The sequence below is a fragment of the Acomys minous genome, assembly GCF_964271855.1.
Source record: "Acomys minous genome assembly, chromosome: 13".
In the NCBI taxonomy this organism is placed as follows: Eukaryota; Metazoa; Chordata; class Mammalia; order Rodentia; family Muridae; genus Acomys; species Acomys minous.
In genome coordinates this window covers 14230191-14251536 of record NC_140495.1, presented here as the reverse complement: position 1 = coordinate 14251536, position 21346 = coordinate 14230191, and the positions used below count along the sequence as shown (strand labels likewise).

The following is a 21346-nucleotide window of genomic DNA, read 5'->3' as shown; positions in this document are numbered from 1 at the left end:
TCGGTAGCCCTGGCTAAGGCAGAACTCAATACATGTAGTCCAGCTAGCCTCAAACTTTTGGTGATCCTCCTGCCTCAGCCTTGCGCATGCTAAGATTCTGGGCCTGCGCTACCACACCTGGTGAGGAATGAAAAATGCCTGTGCTTGTTACAACAGGAGCATACCTTTGAGCCCATTATGTTCCATCAAATAGATGAACGTGAAAGGGTAAATAGCGCATGACTCTGCTTGTGCGAGGCATCAGAACAGGCCGCCATAAAGACAGAAAGCAGCAGAGGTCATCTGGGGTAGTGGAGATAGGGAGGGATTGCTCAATGGGTCAGAGTTTCTGTTGAGGATAATGAAAAATTACCGGAAATAGTGGCGATGGTTACACAACCTTGTAGATGAATTTAATACCAACAGATTATGTGCATGTCTCACCAGTGGCAAGAATGCAAAATCTTGTCCAGGATGCTTTCATAGAAAAATCTAGGGGAAAAGGTGAATGCATTAAATACTGAGCAAAGAGTGAAGCTGTAGAGGCAGGAGGAGCAAGGAGTCCAGCATCTCTCTCGCCTGTGTTGCCAGCCTGGACTATGTAAGACCCTGTCTCAATCGCTGTGAGTTCGAGGCCAGCCTGGTCTGCAAAGTGAGTCCAGGACAGCCAAGGCTACACGGAGAGACCCTGTCTCGAAAAACAAACAAACAAAAAAGACCCTGTCTCAAAAAGGCGAGTGCCAGGACCTCCCAAACAAAGGGGCACATGCCTAGAGATGGGTTTGAGAGCCCCAGGGGGATAAAGGGGGCCTCACAGACGGATGGAGAAAAGAAATCTGGACAGGAAATGGGCTGCAAATTTCAGTTTGCAATGGGTGTGTGGGCATTTGACTTCGTTTTACTACTTACACCCAATAAATTATAAATCAATTAATGAGTCACTAAGGACTTGACAAATCATTACAGCAGCCACTTGACCTGTGCCTGCGTACCCTCCCATTTGCTATAGCATTTCCTTCTTTGGCCTGTTTATTAAAACAGATCCTTTTCTTTCTTTCGTTCCCTGAGCTTCTCTGATGGTTCCATCCATGCACACCAAGTCCACTATGAATCCATTTCCCCCAGTGCCCTCTCTCATCTCCCCCTCGCCCGCTGACCCTCTTATTTTATTTCATTTTATTCTTTGAGACAGGGTCTCATTGTGTAGCTCTGGCTGGCCTAGAACTCGCTGGCATTGAAACAGGCTGATATTGAAGTCAAGAAGACCCTTCTATCTGCCTCCTGAGAGCTGGAATTAGAAGTATGCCCCACCATGCCTGGACTTTCATTCTTTAACATTTTTTTAAAAATTCATGCATGAGTACTGTATTAATTCCCACCTCTCCCTTTCCTTGGCCTAACTCTCCTTGTGCCCTACCCCATATCAACCTCATAATCTCTTTAAAAAATATTCTTGTTTTGCACATACACAAGTGCAAACACATGTGCACACATGCATGCATGCACACACACACACACACACACACACACACACACGAATACACCTTGCTGAGTCTGTTTAGTGTTGCACCTGTGTCTGGGACTGAGCATTCAGGACTGAAGGGCCTCCATTCTTTTCCCCACTTATTTTACTTCCGTGCTTTGTGCATACGCCTTCAATTTTAGCACTTCGGAAGCAGAGGGATCTCTATAAGTTCAAAAACAGCCAGGGCTACATAGAAAGAGCATGTCTCAAAAAAATTATTTTACTTATTTGTGTGTGTCTGCTTATGTACATGTGCATTTGTGAGTGTGTGTGCTTATGTGCATTTGTGTGTGCATGTGCTTGTACATTGTGTGCTTGTGTGTGTGTGCATTTTTGAGTGTGTGTGCTTATGTGCATGTGCATTTGTGAGTGTGTGCTTACGTGTGTGTATATTTGTGTGTGTGCGTGGGCTTGTACATGTGTGTGCTTATGTGTGCATGCATTTGTGAGTGTGTGCATTTGTGAGTGTGTGTGCTTATGTGTGTGTGCATGTGCATTTGTGAGTGTGTGTGTGTGTGTGTGTGCACATGTGTGTTCTCAGGGAGTCACAGATGCTCCCTGATCATTGCAATGATCATACCACCTGGCTGGCCTCGAACTCACATTGATCCGCCTGCCTTATTCCTAACATTCTTTCTGTCTCCTTTTCCTCGACGTTCCTGGGGCCTCGGAGAAGGTAATGTAGCTGTCTCATTTACGGCTAAGCGCTCAACTATCGCTTATCCTTAGCATCACTGTTTGTGAGACTGAGTTAACAGCTACCCACTGCAAACGCAAGATTCTCTAACCAAGGCCAAGTCTAGTGAAGGGGCACAGATACCAGGATTTAAAAGGTAGTTTGACTACATGCCCACTTAACAAAACAGAACCAGTACGTTTTCCTTCACAGCCTGTAACTGTCGCAGCCGTGGGCTTTCTTTCTTTCTTTCTATCTATCTATCTATCTATCTATCTATCTATCATCTATCATCTATCATCTATCTATTTATCTATCTATCTATATCTATATCGGGGTTTTGTTTGTTTGTTTTTCAACACAAGGCTTCTCTGTGTAGCCCTGGCTGTCCTGGAACTCTCGCTGTAGACCAGGCTGGCCTCGAACTCACAGCCATCCGCCTGCCTCTGCCTCCCGAATGCTGGGATTAAAGGTGTGCGCCACCACTGCCTCTTCTTTTTTCTTTCGTAAGGCATGATGTTGCTGTGTAGTTCTGGCTGGCTTTGAACTTTCAGTGACTTTCCTGCTTCTGCCTCCCAAGGGCTGGACCCAAACATATACCGTCTTTTCTGAGCATGATGTATGTGTATTTGTGTGTGTGTGTGTGTACTGCTCTTACAAAGGAGTGTGGTTTCCAGTGCCCATACTGGATGGCTCACAACTGCCTGTAACTACAGCTTCACTTTGAAGGTCCCGGGACTCATGTGCACAAACCCACACATAATGCACGCTTACACATAATAAAAAGAAATCTAAAAATTGAGTTAAATCAAATTATAGGAAAGAAAATAGAGATTGGAGGAGGGGGTAAAGAAAAGAGACACACAAAACAAGAGAGACGGGGCAGAGCCTAAGGGGGCTGGCTTGTCATCCAAGCTGTTTCAGGACAGAAACAGAACGGTGGGGGCCGGAAGAGATGATAAAAAGTTGTCTCAGTGGATCTGGAAGGTGCTCCACCACCCCTCACCACCTGGTTACAAGTGAAACAGTTCCTAGGATCTAAAGAAAAGCTGAATGGGCATGCAGGTCCATCTGTAACCCCAGCAGGCAGGGGTCAGAGACAAGGAGTCCACCCCCCCCACCCCCCCACCCCCGAACGCCACACTAGCAGAAGAAGACATAGCAGTGCCTGTGAAGGGAGGGTGAGGGAGGGTGCCGCTCAGGCCAGCTCTCCAAACACACTCTGAAGCCTGACAGATTTGCTAATGATCCGTTTTCACAGACAAGTTCATACTCCACCCCTTGGGGGACTTTCTCTCGCCCTCTGGACTCTGGCATTTCATAGTCCTTCCAGGAGCCTGGTGGTTACCGTTCAGATATTTCTCCCTCGCTGGGATCTGAGTAATGTTTTGTTTTCTTATTTCTGGGAAGCTCTTATCGTTAATGATGATAGTCCGCATACTGGTCACTCAAGAAATCTGTTTGTTTGATGATTTTTTTTTTTTTTAAATTCTTCAGCTGAGACAGCAAAAGAGATTGTTTATTGCACACATTACCCTTGGGCACAGATAAGAACTGAACTGGTCCAGAATGCAGCAGGCCCAGGGCAGGGGACCAACAGGAACTTCTGCACTTGCAAGCAAGGCGGGGCTCTCACAGGATGGCAGTGAAGTGGTGGTACAACCCCCAGACCCACCGAGATGACTTTTACTAGCGTCCCAGGCCTCCAGCATGCCTTGTCTGCCCTGAAGCATTTTGGGTAACAAGCCAGCTCACCTGGGCCTCTGCCTCATCTCTCCTGTGCTGTCAGCCTGTGCACTGGCTTCCTTCTCTAGCTACTCAGTTCGCATGGCGTAGAAGTCTGAACGATGACGGAGAAGGTCCTAAGGCCAAGAACATCTTTGACTCGTAAACATTTCCCATGCTTTTACTCTTTTCAACCCAGGATCCAATTCAAAGTAATGAACACAGGGGTGGGAATCCAGGTTGGGTTGGGGGTCGGGGTGAGTAAAGGAACACAAAGGAATGACAAATAATTATAATTATTGCTTACTTTAAAAATAGATTTCCTAGTCAGGCGTGGTGGCCCAGACCTTTAATCCCTGCACTCAAGAGGCAAGGTGGGTGGATCTCTGTGAGTTTGAGGCACGTTCACAAATAACAGTAAAAATAAATTTAAATTAACAATTAACACTTTCAAAAACCTGACAGAGGGCCCAGAGTGTTGCTCAGTGGGTAGCATTTACCCAACATTCCTGAGACCTTGCTTGACTTTACTCCTCAGCACCATGGACATCTGGTGGTGGCACTTGCCTGTCATCTTAGCACTTGGGAGGTGGAGGGAGGAGGATCAGAGGTTGAAGGTCATCCTTGGCTACAAAGTGAATTTGAGGCCAGCTTGGGCTACACAAGACCCTGTCTCTCAAAGAAAAAAAGCAAGCTCCAGGCCAGCTAGAGCTACACAGTGTGACTCATCACTCACCCCCCTGCCCCCTCTCTGAGACAGGGTCTTACTGCGTAGGTCTAGCTGTCCTGGAACTCACTAGGTAGACCAGACTGCCCTTGAACCCACAGAGATCCAATTGCCTCTGTCTCCCAAGTGCTGGGATGAAAGGCACACACCGCTATGCCCAGTTGAGATCCTGTCAAACAAATCCAATTTTCTTATTGATGCTGGGGACTAAACATAGGGCCTTACATAAACTATCATTGGCTCAGCCTGGAAAATAATTATGTTTTAAACTTTATTTATTTATACACTTAGAAATTTGTTTGCATGTGGAGGTCTGAGGACAACTTTGTAGAGACAGGTCTCTCCTTCCTTCCGCCAAGGTGAATTCTAGGGATTGAATTTACCTACTTATCTCACTGGCCCTGTGATTTACTTAAAAACTAAACAAACAAACAAAGAACAACCACGGGGGCGGGAGGGGCGGGGCGGGAGAGATGGCTCAGCAGTTAAGAGCACTGACTGCTCTTTCAAAGGACCCAAGTTCAATTCCCAGCACCTGCATGGCAGCTCACAACTGTCTATAACTCCTGTTTCAGGGGATCTGACACCCTCACACAGATGTACATGCAGTCAAAACATTAATGTATATAACATAAGAAAAAAAAAAAAAAAGAACAACCACAGGCCTGGAAAGATGACTGGGCTGCCAAGAACATTTGCTACTCTTGCAGAAGAGCTGGGTCCAAGTCCCAGCACCCACATCACAGCAAACAACCATCTATAACTCAAATTCCTCTTCTGGCCTCCGAGAACACACAGACAGTACACATACATACATGCAGGCAAAACACTCAATACCCATAAAGTAAAAGTAAATCTTTTAAAGTACAAAAACAAAACTCCACAGGTGGCTGGAGAGATGGCTCAGCAGTTAAGAGGACTTGCAGCTCCTGTAGAGGACCTGGGTTCAGTTCCCAATACCCACATGGCAGTTCATGACTGTCTGTAACTCCTGTTCCAGGAAATTCAGTGTCTTCTTCTGGCCTCCGTACATGCACACAAACACACTAAAAACAACAACCAAAACTAAAAAAAAACAACACCCGGGCTGGAGAGATGGCTCAGTGGTTAAGAGCACCGCCTGCTCTTCCAGAGGTCCTGAGTTCAATTCCCAGCAACCACATGGTGGCTCACAACCATCTATAATGAGATCTGATGCCCTCTTCTGCAGATAAAGCACTCATACACAATAAATACAATAAATAAATCTTTAAACAACAACAACAACACCCGTGAGACCTAATGATGTAATGATGAAAAAATAAATAAATAAAAGTCAAATATTCAAATTTTAAACCACTACAAAGAGGCATTCTTGTAGAAAAGGATCTTCTAAATTTGAGCAGTAACTCTAATTTGGATGGTGCAACGTCTGGTAGGTTGGGAGGGTGAATTGTGAAATGAGTGGGTGAAGGACTGTGAGGAATGCAGAAGCGAGTAGGACGCAGCGGTTTACCTGTCAGGGTTTGAGGTCTTACAAGGGAGGACCTGCGAGGGAAGGTCAGGCTGTCATTGTTTTTGGTTGCCCTGCCCAGGCTTCCAAACAGTACACTCCTTTTTCATTATTGCATTAAATTGAAAGTTTTATAAATGGTCACATTAAAATTGGGATGGTTAAACACACACACACACCACCACCACCACCACCACCAAAAACAACAACAACAACAAAACAAAAAACAAAAAACAAAATCCAAGAGTTATGAGCAAGTGAAGCCTAAGACAGATGTAAGGTGCTATCCTGAATTTGAATCCAACACTCGGGAGGCAGAGGCAGGTGGATCGCTGTGAGTTCAAGGCCAGCCTGGTCTACAGAGTGAGTCCAGGACAGCCAGGACTGTTACACAGAGAAACCCTGTTTTGGAAAAACAAACAAACAAACAAACCAAACCAAAAAACAACAACAACAAAAAAAAAAACCCCTCAAGGAAATCTGTGTAAACTATGGACTTTAGTTAATAATGAACTAATAATGGCCCATTAATAGTACTAGAGGAGCTATATTAATGTGAGAGGTCAATAAGAAGGAACAGCACTCGTGTGCTTACAGAGTGCACAAGGGATTGCTGGGCCATCTGCTCAACATTTCTGTAAGTAGAAAGCTGTGCTAAAAATGGCAGCAGGTAACAGACGGTGCTTGGTGCTTTCTGTACAAGCCTGGTGAGCTGAATTTGACCCCTGGAATCTATGTAAAGGCGGAAGGAGAAGAACTTGACTCCCCAAAGTTGTCCTCTGACCTTTGAACACATGTGGGGGCACCCACGCCCACACACGTGCATACATCATGTGCACACACACACACACAAATAACAGATAATGAAAATAATTTTAAATTAACAACATTTTCAAAAACCTGAAAGAGGGCTAAGAGTGCGGCGCGGTGGGTAGCGTTTGCCCAGCGTTCCTGAGACCTTGGCTTTACTCCTCAGCACCATGGACATCTGGTGCTGGCACTTGCCTGTGATCTTAGTACTTGGGAAGGGAGGGAGGAGGACCAGAGGTTCAAGGTCACCCTTGGCTACACAGTGAATTTGAGGACAGCTTAGGCTACACAAGACCTTGTTTCTCAAAGAAAAGAAAATAGGTAACTTAGATGTGGTTTTGTTTGTTTGAAACAGGCTCTCACTAAATAGCCCTGGCTCACTATGTATACTAGGCTAGCCTGGAACTCAAGAGATCTATTTTCCTGTGCCTCTTGAGTACTGAATTAAAGGCATTTACTACCAAATCCAGCAATGTAGAAGATTCTATTTCACTTTACTTTTCTCTCAAAATCATAATTTTGGTCCACAAAAATCTCAATCAATAATATACACTAAGTATCTTTTGCTTGATTTCGGATAGGTTTTTTTTTGTTGTTTTTAACGTTTTGAAAAGATAAAAATAGGCCGGGTGGTGGTGGCGCACGCCTTTAATCCCAGCACTTGGGAGGCAGAGGCAGGAGGATTACTGTGAGTTCGAGGCCAGCCTGGTCTACAAAGCGAGTGTAGGCCAGTCAAGGCTGCACTGAGAAAGCCTGTCTCCAAAAATCCAAAAAAAAAAAAAGATCACAAATATAGAAAAGACATTTTTTGTTTAGTTTTTGTTTTCCAAACAAGGAGTCCTATTTCACAAACTAACCTCTACCTTGTTCCTTTTTTCATACACACTTCACCCCCTACACTTTGTTCGCCGTCTTACACAACCCAGGCTAGTTTCGAACTCCTTATATAGGGGAGGATGTCCTTGAACTCCGGGTTTGTCTCTACGTCTATTTCCCAAGTGCTGGCATACAATACTACTTTGGTAATACATTTTTAAACGTCTTTCAGGTCAACCATTTAAACATATTTTATTCTTTTAAACTGACTTCAGTGGTCACCTTGTTGTCCCGGGAGCACAGACAGGAAGGTACTTCAACCCGAGCTGGGTTAAGACACGTTTCTCCAGCAGTTGGAGAGAAACAGTGCACACCGCCTCCCTCAGGTGAAGGAAGGCGATGAATGGGACCGCCGGAGGGCCAGCGGCAGGCGGATGGACCGTCACACGGACCAAAGGACAAAACTGGCGATTAATTCTTGAGAATGGATCTGGTGCCCGCCAGGGGGCGACCGAGGGCCAAGTCGTCCTTACAGCGCCTGCGCGTCAGGCTCCGCCTTCACGGTTCTGCGCATGCGTAATGCGGCTTTAGGCTGACGGGAGTTAGAAGATGGCGGCGTCTGCAGTTTGCCGGGCGGCCTGCTCTGGGACGCAAGTGCTACTTCGCACCCGCCGCTCGGTGAGGTGGCGGCGAGAACGTTGGGCTGCAGGGCTCAAGGCTTCCTCACGCAGATGAGGATCAGGCTGTCAACAGTGGCGGGTCGGAGTGGGGAGGTCGCGGGGTCAGGGCCGTGGGAAGGTCACAGCGGAGGGAGGGGTTGGGTATCTTCTCGGGTTTGGGCATGGGAGCCCAGGCTGCCAGAGGCTCGGAGAGCAATTCTTACTGTGGTCTCTTGCTACCTTTAGCCCGCCCTGCTGAGGTCACCTGCCTTGAGGGGTACAGCAACCTTCGCCCAGGCCCTCCAGAGCGTGCCGGAGACACAGGTCAGCGTGTTGGACAACGGGCTGCGTGTGGCCTCGGAGCAGTCCTCGCAGCCTACCTGCACGGTGAGTGGTCGCCAGCCCTCTCGATGGGGTCCGCCGCGTTGTCCCAAGTCGGGATGTGACCTTGGGCGCCAGTCTTCTATGTATTGGGTGGAGACTGGCTCACTGCCGGCTTTGTTGCTGCACCTGACTTCAACCAACCCTACCTTAACTTCACAGCGGCAGCCCAGCAGCCAACGTTACGATGCTTTCCAAGAACGGGGCTAAATTCTTTCCTAGGTTTTTTTTTTTTTTCAGTGAAGTGATTTATTATCTTACAATGAAAAAAATAGAAGAGAGAGAGACTGAGACTATTTCAGAGACCTTAGGTGATTTACAGAAAGGCATCCAGGTCTATTAGACTCACCACCTAGGCTATGTAGTCTGTAGGCTAGACCAGGAGTGCACTTCAAGAAATGTCTCTGAAGGGCCAGGAAGATGGCTCAGTGAATAAGAGCTTAATACCAAAGCATAAGGACCTGAATTTGGATCCCCAGTGTTGTCTAACCAGTACCGAGGATGGTGGAGACTAGCGTGCCTAGCTCTTATTTTTATTTTATGTGTGTGAGTGGTTCATGATGGCCACAGGGGCCGAAGAGGACATCAGATCCCCTGGAACTGGAGTTGTGAGCTACCCTTGTGGGTGCTCGGGGTTGAACCTGCCTCCTGTGGAAGAGCAGCCAGTGCTGCTAACCTCTACACTATCTCACCCTTCCACCTGCACATATTTAAAAATAAAATTCTCTCTCCCCCCCCCCCCCATTTTTTCAAGACAGGATTTCTCTGTAGCCTTGGCTGTCCTGGAACTCGCTCTGCAGACCAGGCTGGCCTCGAACTTGGAGATCTGCCTGCCTCTGCCTCCCAACTTGTTCAGATTAAAGGTGTGTGCCTCCAGTGCCCAGCTCAAAGATAAAAACCTTAAAAAGTAAAATAAAAAACCACACCAAGGTAGAAAGTAATTAGGGAAAACACCCAATTTCCTCTGCCTTCCACACGTTTGTGTGGTGGAGTGTGCGCACACATGTATATGCTACACATGTACACAAGAAGTACATGCCTCTGGAAGACTGGAGAATGTAACCCACATGGAGCCTTTGCCTAAGAGTATAAAGCCCCGAGCTTGATACATAGCACTGAAAGAAGCAACAAAATGCTCCTGGAGATTACAGCGATTTGGTTGACTCTGCAAAATAAGTTGCAGATCTAAAGCTTGACAGATTGCTCTGTGGCTAAGAGGCCTGGCTGCTCTTGCAGAGGGTCAGAGTCAGTTCTCAGCTTCCAAGCACCTATAACTAGCCGAGGAGATCAGACACCCTCTTCTGGCCTTCCGCACTTCTCGCCTTCCTGAGTACCTACGTATATACACACAAATAAAATATTTAATTTCAAATTGCAAATTTGGCTAGAGAATTGACTCTGGTTTATAGCACTTGTTCTTTTTCAGAGGGCCTGGGTTTGGTTCCCAGAACTCACACAGTGGCTCACAACCACCTATAACTCCAGTCCCAAAGGATCCTGCAGCCTCTTCTAAGACCTCGGGCACTAGGCACACACAAAACAATAAACGTCAAAATTGAAAATCCTCAAAATGGAGTCAAGGATGAAAAAATCTTTATTGTGTGAGAAAACTCCCAAGAACCAATCCTCCTAACACATTTAGTCGGGCAAAATTGTTTTGTTGTTTTTTAAGACGGGTTTTCTCTATGTAGCCCTGGGTGCCCTGGCACTCACCTTGTAGACCAGGCTGGCCTTGAACTCAAAGAGATCCACCTGCCTCTGCCTCCCGAATAGTGTGATTGAAGGTGTGTGCCACCACCACTGCTTGGTTGGGGCTATTTTTTTTTTAGCTGATTCTTTCAGTTTTCCAGGAATAAATAACCTCATGTGATAGAAATTGCTGCTAAACATAGGGCAGGTTGGGAGGTCATTTCCTTGATGCGTGGAAGCTATCTGAACAGACTCAGAACCCACTCAGAAAGCTTAGCAAGTTGTGTCGGATCCAGGCGCTGAGACCCTGTGGTTATGCTTCACTTCCAAAGGACGGGTGGCGTGAGGTAAAAGTCAGGATACTGTGGATCGTAATCCAAGATGATAGAGGTTTTTTTTGTTGTTGTTGTTTGTTTTTTCGAGACAGGGCTTCTCTGCATAGCCTTGACTGTCCTGGACTATCTTTGTAGACCAGGCTGCACTGCAGCCCCCGGCGCCCTTATGGTGAATTTTGGAGGCTAGGAAGATGCTCCTTGGTTAAAGGCACTGGTTGTACAATAAGGAAAACAGGAGTACTTGTCCCAGCACCTAGATAATGAGCTGGGGTCCTGCAAATGCCTGCAGCTCCAGCTTTGAAGGATCCTGTGTATCTTCTGGCCGCCATGTGCACACAGGCATCTGCACCTACACACAGGTGCACACACAGACACACACACAGGTGCACACACAGTCACACACAGTCAACCTCATGTTTATCTAAAGTTAAACTACATAGTGGTGTCAGTGTCAACATCTGTTTGCAAAGCATGCAAAAAAACTTAAGTTAGCTGTGAAGAAATAATAAAAAGCTCCACCCACAGGGTGGTAGTATGTTTCACAGCACTTCAGGAGGGGGAAGTGGGTGGCAGAGGGTTAGGAGGTCAAGGCTACAGAATGAATTCCAAGGCCAGTCAGACCTATATGACACCCTCTTTCAGAAAACACAAAAGGAACATTAAGATTCACACTCTGGGGCTGGAGAGTTGGCCCAGTGGTTAAGAGCACTGTATGCTCTTCCAAAGGACCAGAGTTCAATTCCCAGCACCCACATGGCAGCTTACAACTGTCTGTAACTCCAAGATCTGACACCCTTACACAAATGCACATAAATTAAAATTAAATAAAAATATTTTTAAAAAAAAGATTCACACTCTGTAGGTGGAATCAGGTAGATCTCTGAGTTCAAGGCCAGCCAGGGCCTTGTCTCAAAAATTGAAAGGAATGTTAAGATCTTGTTCTGGAGCATGGTGGGGCCATGGCTGGAGGGATGGCTCGTGATTAAAGCTTAGACTGTTTTTGCGCAATGCTGTCCCCGCATCCACTTCAGGTGGCTCATAAATGACTAACTCCTGCTTCAAGGCATCTCCACAGGTACCTACACTCAGTATGCACATATTCATAACACATAGCCATATTTAAAAAGATACTTACTGGGTGGTAGGAGGACACCTAGCACTTAATATGTTAAGTATATGAGTCTGACTAAAATTTTTTTGAGGACTGGAGATGTACATCAGTGGTAAAGTAATTGCTAAGCATTCATTGCATTTGGTCCCCACTACTGAAATAGGATAAAGTGTTATAAAGCCAGACACAGGAGCATGTGCCTGTACTCCCAGATATTTGAGAGGTCCAGGGGCGTACCAGCCTAGCAACATAATGTGATCCATGTCGAAAAGTTACTGAACCATTACACGGTCTCACTAATGTAACCCTGGCTGGCCTAGAACTTGCCATGTACACCATGCTGGCCTTGAACCTGTTTCTACTAGGATTAAAACTGTGCCATCACACCCTGCTTCAGTACCACCTTAAAATGATGACGTGCACCAGGCATGGTGATGCACGCCTTTAATCCCTGCACTCGGCAGGCAGGATCTCTTTGAGTTGGAGTCCAAGACAGCCAAGGGTATACAGACAAACCCTGTCAAAAAGAAAAGAAAAGAAAAAACGGTGAGCCGGGCGTGGTGGCGCATGCCTTTAATCCCAGCACTCGGGAGGCAGAGGCAAGCGGATCGCTGTGAGTTCGAGGCCAGCCTGGTCTACAAAGTGAGTCCAGGATGGCCAAGGCTACATAGAGAAACCCTGTCTCGAAAAACCAAAAAAAAAAAAAAAAAAAAAAAAAAAAAAGAAAAAACGGTGAAATGTAAAGTATCTTAGCCATTAGCTTCCTCCCCTGATGAAAGAATGAAGTCATCAGAACAAAAGCAAGGGATAAAGTTTTATTCTTTTTTGAGACAGGGTCTTGCTATGTTGCACAGGCTAACCTTGAACTCATAATCCTGCTTCTGCCTTCCAGAATCCTGGGATTATAGATGTGTGACAGACACCTCATATAGCTTGCATATGAGTCTTAGATTGTAGAAAATAAACTATTGTCTGCAAGTGATAGGTTTCATGCATAAAAGAAAATAGAATTAACTAAAAGAGTTGTGGAGCCACGTGGCACAGCTAAGAATAAGGCAGAGAGAATGTGGTTTCAAGGCCGATTAGGCTTCTGAGCATGACGGCGTCTCAAGGACAAACACCAAAAAATGATGGCCCATGAGGGAATAGGGCAGGTAAGAGAGGTGAGGCCGCCAGTGTGGTTAGTCACTTGGTTCTTCCCCGTTGTGTCTGTGCTTGTAGGGTCTCAGTGGAGCAGCTCTTGCCACATTACCAACTCTGAGGCCTTACAAGACACCTGTACTGAGTTACTCAGGGCGTTTGGTGACTGCAAACTGGGCTGATGTGGTGGTTTCTTGTCCAGGTGGGCGTGTGGATTGATGCTGGCAGCCGCTATGAGACTGAGAAGAACAATGGAGCAGGCTACTTTTTGGAACACCTGGCTTTTAAGGTAGGTCTTAGGAAGCCCATGTTTTCTCTCAGATTAGGGCTGCCTATCTCAAAGGCCAAAGTTGGAAAAGTTAGTCTCCTGGGTGTGGACCTTTTGGGGCATAATCTCTGTCTGCCCATCTGGAAGGAGCAAATTGTTTTCTGATGAGCCCTGTGTGAGGTCCCTTCCGGTTGCAGTCAGTCGCTGCAGGGGAGTGCAGTGGTGAGGACTTGGAGCAGCTAATCACATCACAGCCGCAGTGTGAACAGGATTAGAAGCCAGGATCCTGCTTGCTTGCTGCGATGCTCAGCTAGCTGTCTTCGTCATATCACTTCGAGCCTGCTCCCTAGGGAGGGGTGATGGCCACAGACCAGCCTGGTGTAGATAGTCGCTCAGTAAGACTCTGCAGTGATTCTAGGCTGTGTCAGGTTGATGATTAAAACTGACCATCAAAAAAGAGCAAAACCCCTAACCATGTGAGTCTGAGGCCAACCTGGTCTACAAAGTGATTCCAGGACAGCCAGCACTATACACACAGCAAAACTCTGTCTCAAAAAACAAAAAAACAAAAGAAAACTCAAACCCGAAAATATATACATGAGTGAATAGCGGGGGTGGGAGAGTAAGTCCCATCAGTTGAACACAGGTGTGAGATTATCTGACCATGGGGGACATGGGGTACTTACTGGAAAAGTTAGGCTGTTAGGTGAGCTCTGACTCTAAGGCAACACTTGCTGAAGCCATAGTGTTCTCCTGTCACCGACTGTCTCTGTGCTTTGTCTGTGCTGTTGTGGGCTCAGCCGAGGGCCTACTTAATGTAATGCACACAGACCGCTGAGGGAGGCACGTGCTGGGATGCCAGCCTTTGAAGGCAGGCTCCTGTACTCTGGGACACCTGGTTGCTGTTTTTGTTGTTGTTGTTTTGTTTTTCTTTTTTAATGTATGCCATATACTCCTGGAACTGGGGTTACAGATGTTTGTGAGCCACTATATGGGTGCTGGGAATTGAACCTGGATCCTCAGCAAGAGCAGTAAGTGCTGTTAACCTCTGAGCCATCTCTTCAGCCTCTGATGTCTGATTCCAGGGAACAAAGAATCGGCCTGGCAATGCCTTAGAGAAGGAGGTAGAGAGTATGGGGGCGCATCTCAATGCCTACAGCACTCGGGAGCACACTGCTTACCTCATCAAGGCGCTGGCCAAGGACCTGCCGAAAGGTAACATCCAGAGGAAGGCAGGTGCCCCGGCTGTCCACAGAATTGGACTATGGGAGTGGGAAATGCAGGCTGTCATTATCTCTATGGGGCACCTAAATATGCCGTTTTTTTTTAGTTTTTAAATTACATATGTGTATGTTGGTGTATGTTCTGTCGGGGTAACTTGTGAGAGTCAGTTCTGTCTTGCCACCATGTGGTTCTGGGCACCACCATGCCCGGCTAACACGTCCTTTTCCCACCATGTGGTTCGGGCGCCACCATGCCCGGCTAACACATCCTTTTCCCACCATGTGGTTGTGGGCACCACCATGCCCGGCTAACACGTCCTTTTCCCACCATGTGGTTCTGGGCACCACCATGCCCGGCTAACACATCCTTCCTGTGTCCAGTTGTGGAGCTCCTGGCAGATGTTGTGCAGAACTGCAGTCTGGAAGACTCGCAGATAGAGAAGGAACGAGACGTGATCCTGAGGGAGATGCAGGAAAATGATGCATGTATGCAGAATGTGGTCTTTGATTACCTGCATGCCACAGCGTTCCAGGGCACACCTCTAGCCCAGGCTGTGGAGGGGCCCAGTGAGAACGTCAGGTGAGCAAGCTGGTTGAGACTGTGAAATAATGCCTGTCCCCAGCAGCCAGGGGTGTCTAGCTGCCCGTGTCGTTTTCCTTTTTCATATAGTGTTTTAATTGCTGTCTGGTCCTGTGACCCTGTTGACTCTGGGTCTTCACTTGGATCTTGGACTCTGTTAGGATATTTGTCCATGATGTCCATGCAGTTGTGGGGAGGGAACATTTAGGTGTCCCTTGTTTGTCCTCTGGGGAGTGTGCGTGAGGAGTGTCCGACAGCAGGAACCTGGTGCCCCTTCCAAGCCCAGTATCTAGTCATACCTTCCTCAGCTGTTGCCCTCTGGGTCCTGAAAGGGTGGTGACAGAGAAGGGATTGAGGGTGTGTTAGAGCCTGGTCTTCAGAGACACCATGCCCCTTCTCAGCTGCACTGTGAGTGACTCAGCTGCGGTGGAGTAAGGAGTTGTCTTGGCTGCGTGTCTTGCAGGAGGCTGTCGCGTGCAGACCTGACTGACTACCTCAACAGGCATTACAAAGCTCCTCGAATGGTGCTGGCTGCAGCAGGAGGTGAGTGACGGGGTTGCTGAAGCCCTGGACAGGTGGACCCAGACCTTGCTTATCAGTGCCTAGATCCTCTGGTTCTGACCAGAGAACTCCAGGGGACTCTGCTCTTGTCCTGTCTCTGAGGTACACGACTCTTCTGTGCTTTGAGATGGGATAGGACCCGTTCTGCTGCCACCACTGGAGCTGGCCGTACGGGGTGTGTCTTCTGTAGTACATGCCTCAGTGTGGCTGCCAGCTCCTGCCTAAAGCACAAACCTGTCTTAGCCTCACCTAGTCCTAGAATACCGTGTTTGTGGGCCAGTGGAAGACACGGGCTTATTCCTTACACAGCCTTGCCATTGGGTGTCATAGACATTGGCTCTGTGATAATGTGTGTTTAATGGTGACTGGGGCTACCTTAAAAGAGAGGCACAGAATCACAGCAGAGCTTTTAGTGGGGGCTTAGAGTTAGAGGTGGGTGAGGGACACGAGTCAGTCAGACAAATTTCAGTTAGTGGAGAACCGGGGCCTAGGGGAAAGGTGGCCTGGAATTACTCTAAGGCTTACTTTGCTGCTGGATGGGTCCCTGTGGGAGAATGCAGAAGCAAGGGAGACGCACGTTGTTTTCTCATGTGTGTCTAGGGAAGCAGACCTCCTTATAACCAAGGTGGGAGAAAAAAGACTCATAGGGCTAGAGATGGCTCAGAGGTTAAGAGCACTGGCTGTTCTTCCAAAAGTCTGAGTTCAATTCCCAGCAACCACATGGTGGCTCACAACCATCTATAGTGTGATCTGGTGCTTTCTTTTGGCATGCATGCACACATGCAGGCAGAATACTGCATACATGATTAAAAAAAAAAAAAGACTCATAGGAAGAACAGGACTGAGACCCAAGAGCAGTGTCCATTACTAGCCCCTCAGACTTTCTTGAGTCTTAGCAGGGTTAGGGCAGGCTGTCCTGTGATGATGCTCACCTGTTAAGGGGTGCCCCAGGGCTTCTTGAGGAGACAAGGCGTCTGATACAGAGTCCTACCTAAGGCATGCATTTGTGATATTGCTTGTTCTTGGCCTCAGCTGTTCAGGCTCCAGGGTACATCGTGGCCTGTGGGAGGTGGGAGCACCTCTTTACGACCTCCTTCCGGACTATGAGTTAGGTCTGTGTGATAGAGCTTGAAGGAAGGACAAAGCCAGGTAGCCTTGTGCTCGGGGCATGCCAATTCCCTCATACAGGCAAGATGATGCTTCTGGCATGACATAGGTGTCATATGATAGACCCTTGCCCTTTTTGGTCCATTTTTCTTATTTATTTTTTATTGCATTTATGTATTTGGGGTGTGTGTGTGTGTTATGTGTGTCTTGCGTGTGGACATCTGAGGACAGACAACTTGTGGGAGTTGGTTCTTTTCTTCCACTATGAGGGTCTCAGGGATCAAACTTAAAGTCATCAGACTTGGCAGCCGGTGCCTTGCTGAGCTGCTGGTTGGCCCAGAGATTTATTTAGATAAATTTTTATGTATGTAACTGTGTGTGTCTATGTATGCATGCCACAGCATGTGGGTGCTCATGGAGCCCAGAAGACGTGTTAGATCCTCTGGAGTGAGTTACATGAAGTTGTGAGCTGCCTGACATTGGTGCTGGGAACTGAACCCAGATGCTTTGGAGGCGCAGGAAGATTCTTAACTGCTATGCCTTCTCTCCAGCCCCCCAGTGGCAAGAGCTCTAGCCACTCAAATACAATTTTTAAAAGATTTATTTATGCAGCCGGGTGTGGTGGTGCACACCTGTAATGCCAGTGCTCAGAGAGGCAGAGGCAAGTGGATCTCCGTGAGTTTGAGGCCAGCCTGGTCTACAAAGAGGGTCCAAGACAGCCAAGACTACACAGAGAAACCCCTGTCTCAAAAAACAAAAACAAACAAACAAAAAGATGTATTTATCTGTATGAGTGTCTTACCTGCCGATATGTCTGTGTGCCCCGTGTGCCTGGTGTGCACAGAGGTCAGAAGGCATCAGCTCTGGAGCTGGGGTTAAAGATGGTTGTAAATCACCATGTAAGTGTTAGGAACCAAGCCCTGGCCTTCAAGAACAAGTGTCCTTACCTGGTACGCCATCTCTCCAGAGGCCCCACCCTGCAGGTCTGTTTTTCATTCAGTGTGCTGAAGGCCGAGGGCTGGTCTGCTCTGAGGTGCCTGTCTTGCCTTTGAGTCAAGGTCTGTCTGTGGCTCCTCCTCTTCCCCCTTCCTGCTCTGATACCCTGGTTTCACTGAGACATGGAAGTCCTGCTCCTGTCTGATTACTCTGACCTGTGCTTGGACTCTGGGTGACCACTAACACCACTCTTCTTCCCCTAGGGTTGGAACACAGGCAGCTGCTGGACCTCGCCCAGAAGCACTTCAGCACCGTCTCTCGGGTGTATGACGAAGACGCTGTACCTGACATAGCTCCATGTCGCTTCACTGGCAGTGAGGTGTGCTGCCTGGTAGCCGGGTTGCTGCTCTGAGCTGGGGATCTCTGGGAGGACCCTTGAATGTGTGGTTGTCTTTGTGATGTCAGATTCCTCAGGAATCGGCAATGGGCTCAGCATCTCCCATCCTTTCTGTTTGCCTCTCAGCCTTGACATGTATTGTTTCAGATCCGCCATCGTGATGATGCCCTGCCTTTGGCCCACGTGGCCATTGCAGTAGAGGGACCTGGCTGGGCTAACCCGGACAATGTAGCCCTCCAAGTGGCCAATGCCATCATAGGCCACTATGACTGCACTTATGGTGGTGGAGTGGTAAGTGCCAGGAACAGGCATGGCAGCTTGCCCTCAGCGAGGAGAGGGTGCTTGGTTGTGTCTTCTGTGGATATGTGCTTATGATCCTTGCCTCTGGCAGCACCTGTCCAGCCCACTGGCTTCTGTTGCTGTAGCTAACAAGCTTTGCCAGAGTTTCCAGACCTTCAACATCTCCTATTCTGAGACTGGGTTGCTGGGTGCACACTTTGTCAGTGACAGCATGAGCATCGATGACATGATCTTCTTCCTGCAAGGCCAGTGGTGAGTGTCAGCTAAGTATTGCCGCGTGAGATGGGGTGTTTGGCCAGGATAATAGGAGGCTAAGAGACAACATACTGTCTCCCAGAGTGGCCATCACTTCAACCCCCCCCTCCCTCCCCCCTGTTTTAGGATGCGCCTGTGCACCAGCGCTACAGAGAGTGAGGTGGCTCGGGGCAAAAACATCCTAAGGAATGCTTTGGTATCTCATCTGGATGGTGAGTCCTACATCCCTGTAGAGAGGGGTACAGTATCTCCCAGTACTCAAGATATGTAGTGTGGCCAGGTTTAGAAAGCAGAATCGAAGCCAGGCCTTCAATCCTAGCACTCCAGAGGCAGAGGCAGGTGGATCTCTGTGAGTTCAAGGCCAGCCTGGTCTACAAAGTGAGTCAAGGACAGCCAAGGCTACAGAGAGAAACCCTGTCTCGAAAAACCTGGGAGGGGGTGAAAGCTGGGGCAAGGCAGTACATGCCTTTATCTCAGCACTCTGGAGACAAGCAGGCAGATCTTTTGAGTTAAGGGAGCCCAGCTTGATCTACATAGCAAATTCCAGGACAGCTAAGGCTACAGAGCAAGGCCTTGTCTCAAAAGAAAACAGAAGGCCAGGCAGGCATAGAGGCAGAGGCAGGTGGGTTGCTGTGAGTTCCAGGCCAGCCTGGTCTACAAAGTGAGTCCAGGACAGCCAAGGCTACACAGAGAAACAAAAACAAAAACAAAAAAAAAAAGAGAGAGAGAGAAGAAAAGGAGAGAGGCAAGGAAAGAAGGCTTTAAGGCCACACCTACCCTGATACCCCATATGTGTGTGTGTTTGGAGCTTCAGGTGCAAGTGTAGGTGGCCCAGGTCAGTAGTTATGTTATTGTAGCTGGTCAGAATGGAAATGAGGTGTGGTCTGGGGTAGAGCATGGTCCTAGAGGTCTTTGTGGGTCCAAGATTGGACTGAGTAGACCTATAAATTTTTCCCCTTCCCTTGAAGGAACCACCCCTGTGTGTGAAGACATTGGTCGAAGCCTCCTGACTTATGGCCGCCGTATCCCTCTGGCTGAGTGGGAGAGCCGGATTGCGGTAATTGGACCCCTGGAAGCGGGTCTAGAGCCTTAGGCTGGTGGGCCTCTGAGGAATTGGAGTTGGAATCTGATACAACATCTCTGTTATCCAAGACTACCTGCAGGGGTGGGTGGCCAGAGAGGTCCTGATGGCTGTGACAGTCCTGCCCCTGCACATTCACCCTTGGGTTAGAGGAACAGCTGCAGAAGCAAGTAGGAGGTGTGTGTTGACTCAGGGCAGTCCTGGCAAAGGGGTGCCCAGCACCTGCCATCCACCTTCTCCCGCTTCCCTGCAGCAGGTGGATGCCCCCATGCTGCGTGAGGTCTGCTCCAAGTACTTTTATGACCAGTGTCCAGCAGTGGCTGGATTTGGTAAGTAGTCCGTAAGGTCTGCCCTGTGGTGTGGTCTTCAGGCCTCCCCTCCTGTCTCTGCTCCCCCATGCCCACCTTATACTTGGAGAAGGAAGTTGAGGCTCTCTCCAGTAATCTGGCTGCCAGGGAGTTCTTTTTCAGAAAACCTGTCCAAACAGTTCCCCAGCTCCCTGCCAAGCTACTTCCATTAATACCCCACCCACCCCCCAGCCCACCAGGTAACAGGTACCCTGCATGTGGGGTGTGGCTGCCAGGGCCAGAGCGTGAAAGGACAGGCTCTGCACCCTGGGGAATGTGTTCTTCCCTCTTTCACTCAAAGCCTGTCTTGTGCTGCTCTGGGCAGCCGTTCTGAACTCGGTGTGGCACAGGGCCAGGTGTCCCTGTGCAGGCCAGGCACTCCACCCTGACTCCCCACCCTCCCCCACAGGCCCCATTGAGCAGCTCCCAGACTACAACCGGATCCGCAGTGGCATGTTCTGGCTGCGCTTCTAGGCAGGAAGTCTGTGAAGGCGAGCAAGAAGGCGGGGCCAGACACTGGGGGTCCCCTGCCGCAAACAGACCACTCCTGCTGCCCAGAAGTTTGCAGCCAATTACCACCAATAAAGTCCTGTTGAGAAGTGTGTTGTCCTTTCTTTAGTATTAGCATGGAATCCATTGGCAGCCAAGCCTTCCCTCCCGTTGGTCTTCAGCCTCTGAACCCTTGTGCCTTCCCCTAGTCTCATGTGTCCTGAGCCAGGGGCAAGCATGGAGGCTGCACCAGAGGCCGGAAGCCTTTGATGCCTGCAGGGTGTGTGCCCAGATGTTTCCACTCAGCTACATGGGGGACATTCCTCAGCCAGCTTGTCCCAGGAATGGGATGTGGGGTTAGTGGAAACAACAGGCCCAGCCTGTACCCTAGTGAGGTCCCCGTGTGGAAACTAGGAGCTATGTGGGAAAGCCCTCACTGAAGACTGTGCTAGCCACCCTGTGGTGGCCTTTGTTCAGCTGGGGCAGACTAGGAGGGGCCACTAGTGTCCCAGAGGAAGCCTCTTCTGAGTGTTTACTGTGGGTTATAGAGAAGATAGCCTGGGGCACAGTGTTCTGATACGCTTTCTAACTGCTGTCTGGACAGGCAAGGCAAGAATCCTTTGCCTGTTTGCCTCTGACTCAGGCTCCAAGAATAGCCCTGAGCTCAGTGGGGCCCGAGCCCACTCCCTCATCTGACTGTCCTAGGCAAGTCCTGAGGTGTTGTCCTAGATCCTCTC

General features: G+C 48.5%; 1 protein-coding gene across 1 annotated transcript; it reads left to right on the top strand.

Moving 5' to 3' along the window:
- Window positions 1-8299: 8299 nt before the first annotated feature.
- UQCRC1 (ubiquinol-cytochrome c reductase core protein 1) lies at window positions 8300-20719 on the top strand. Its single transcript, XM_084754090.1, has 13 exons — window positions 8300-8428; window positions 8656-8796; window positions 13268-13354; window positions 14419-14548; window positions 14938-15136; window positions 15600-15679; window positions 18004-18119; window positions 18285-18428; window positions 18529-18689; window positions 18819-18904; window positions 19661-19749; window positions 20027-20102; window positions 20530-20719. The coding sequence occupies exons 1-13, from the start codon at window positions 8360-8362 to the stop codon at window positions 20592-20594; spliced, it is 1443 nt and encodes a 480-aa protein (XP_084610216.1). The 5' UTR covers window positions 8300-8359; the 3' UTR covers window positions 20595-20719.
- Window positions 20720-21346: the final 627 nt, after the last annotated feature.

Coding starts and splice junctions, on each gene's coding strand:
- UQCRC1 (XM_084754090.1), top strand. CDS start 8,360: ATGGCGGCGTCTGCAGTTTGCCGGGCGGCCTGCTCTGGGACGCAAGTG. Junction 18,429..18,528: donor GCACTTATGGTGGTGGAGTG/GTAAGTGCCAGG, acceptor TGCCTCTGGCAG/CACCTGTCCAGCCCACTGGC. Junction 20,103..20,529: donor TCCAGCAGTGGCTGGATTTG/GTAAGTAGTCCG, acceptor CCTCCCCCACAG/GCCCCATTGAGCAGCTCCCA.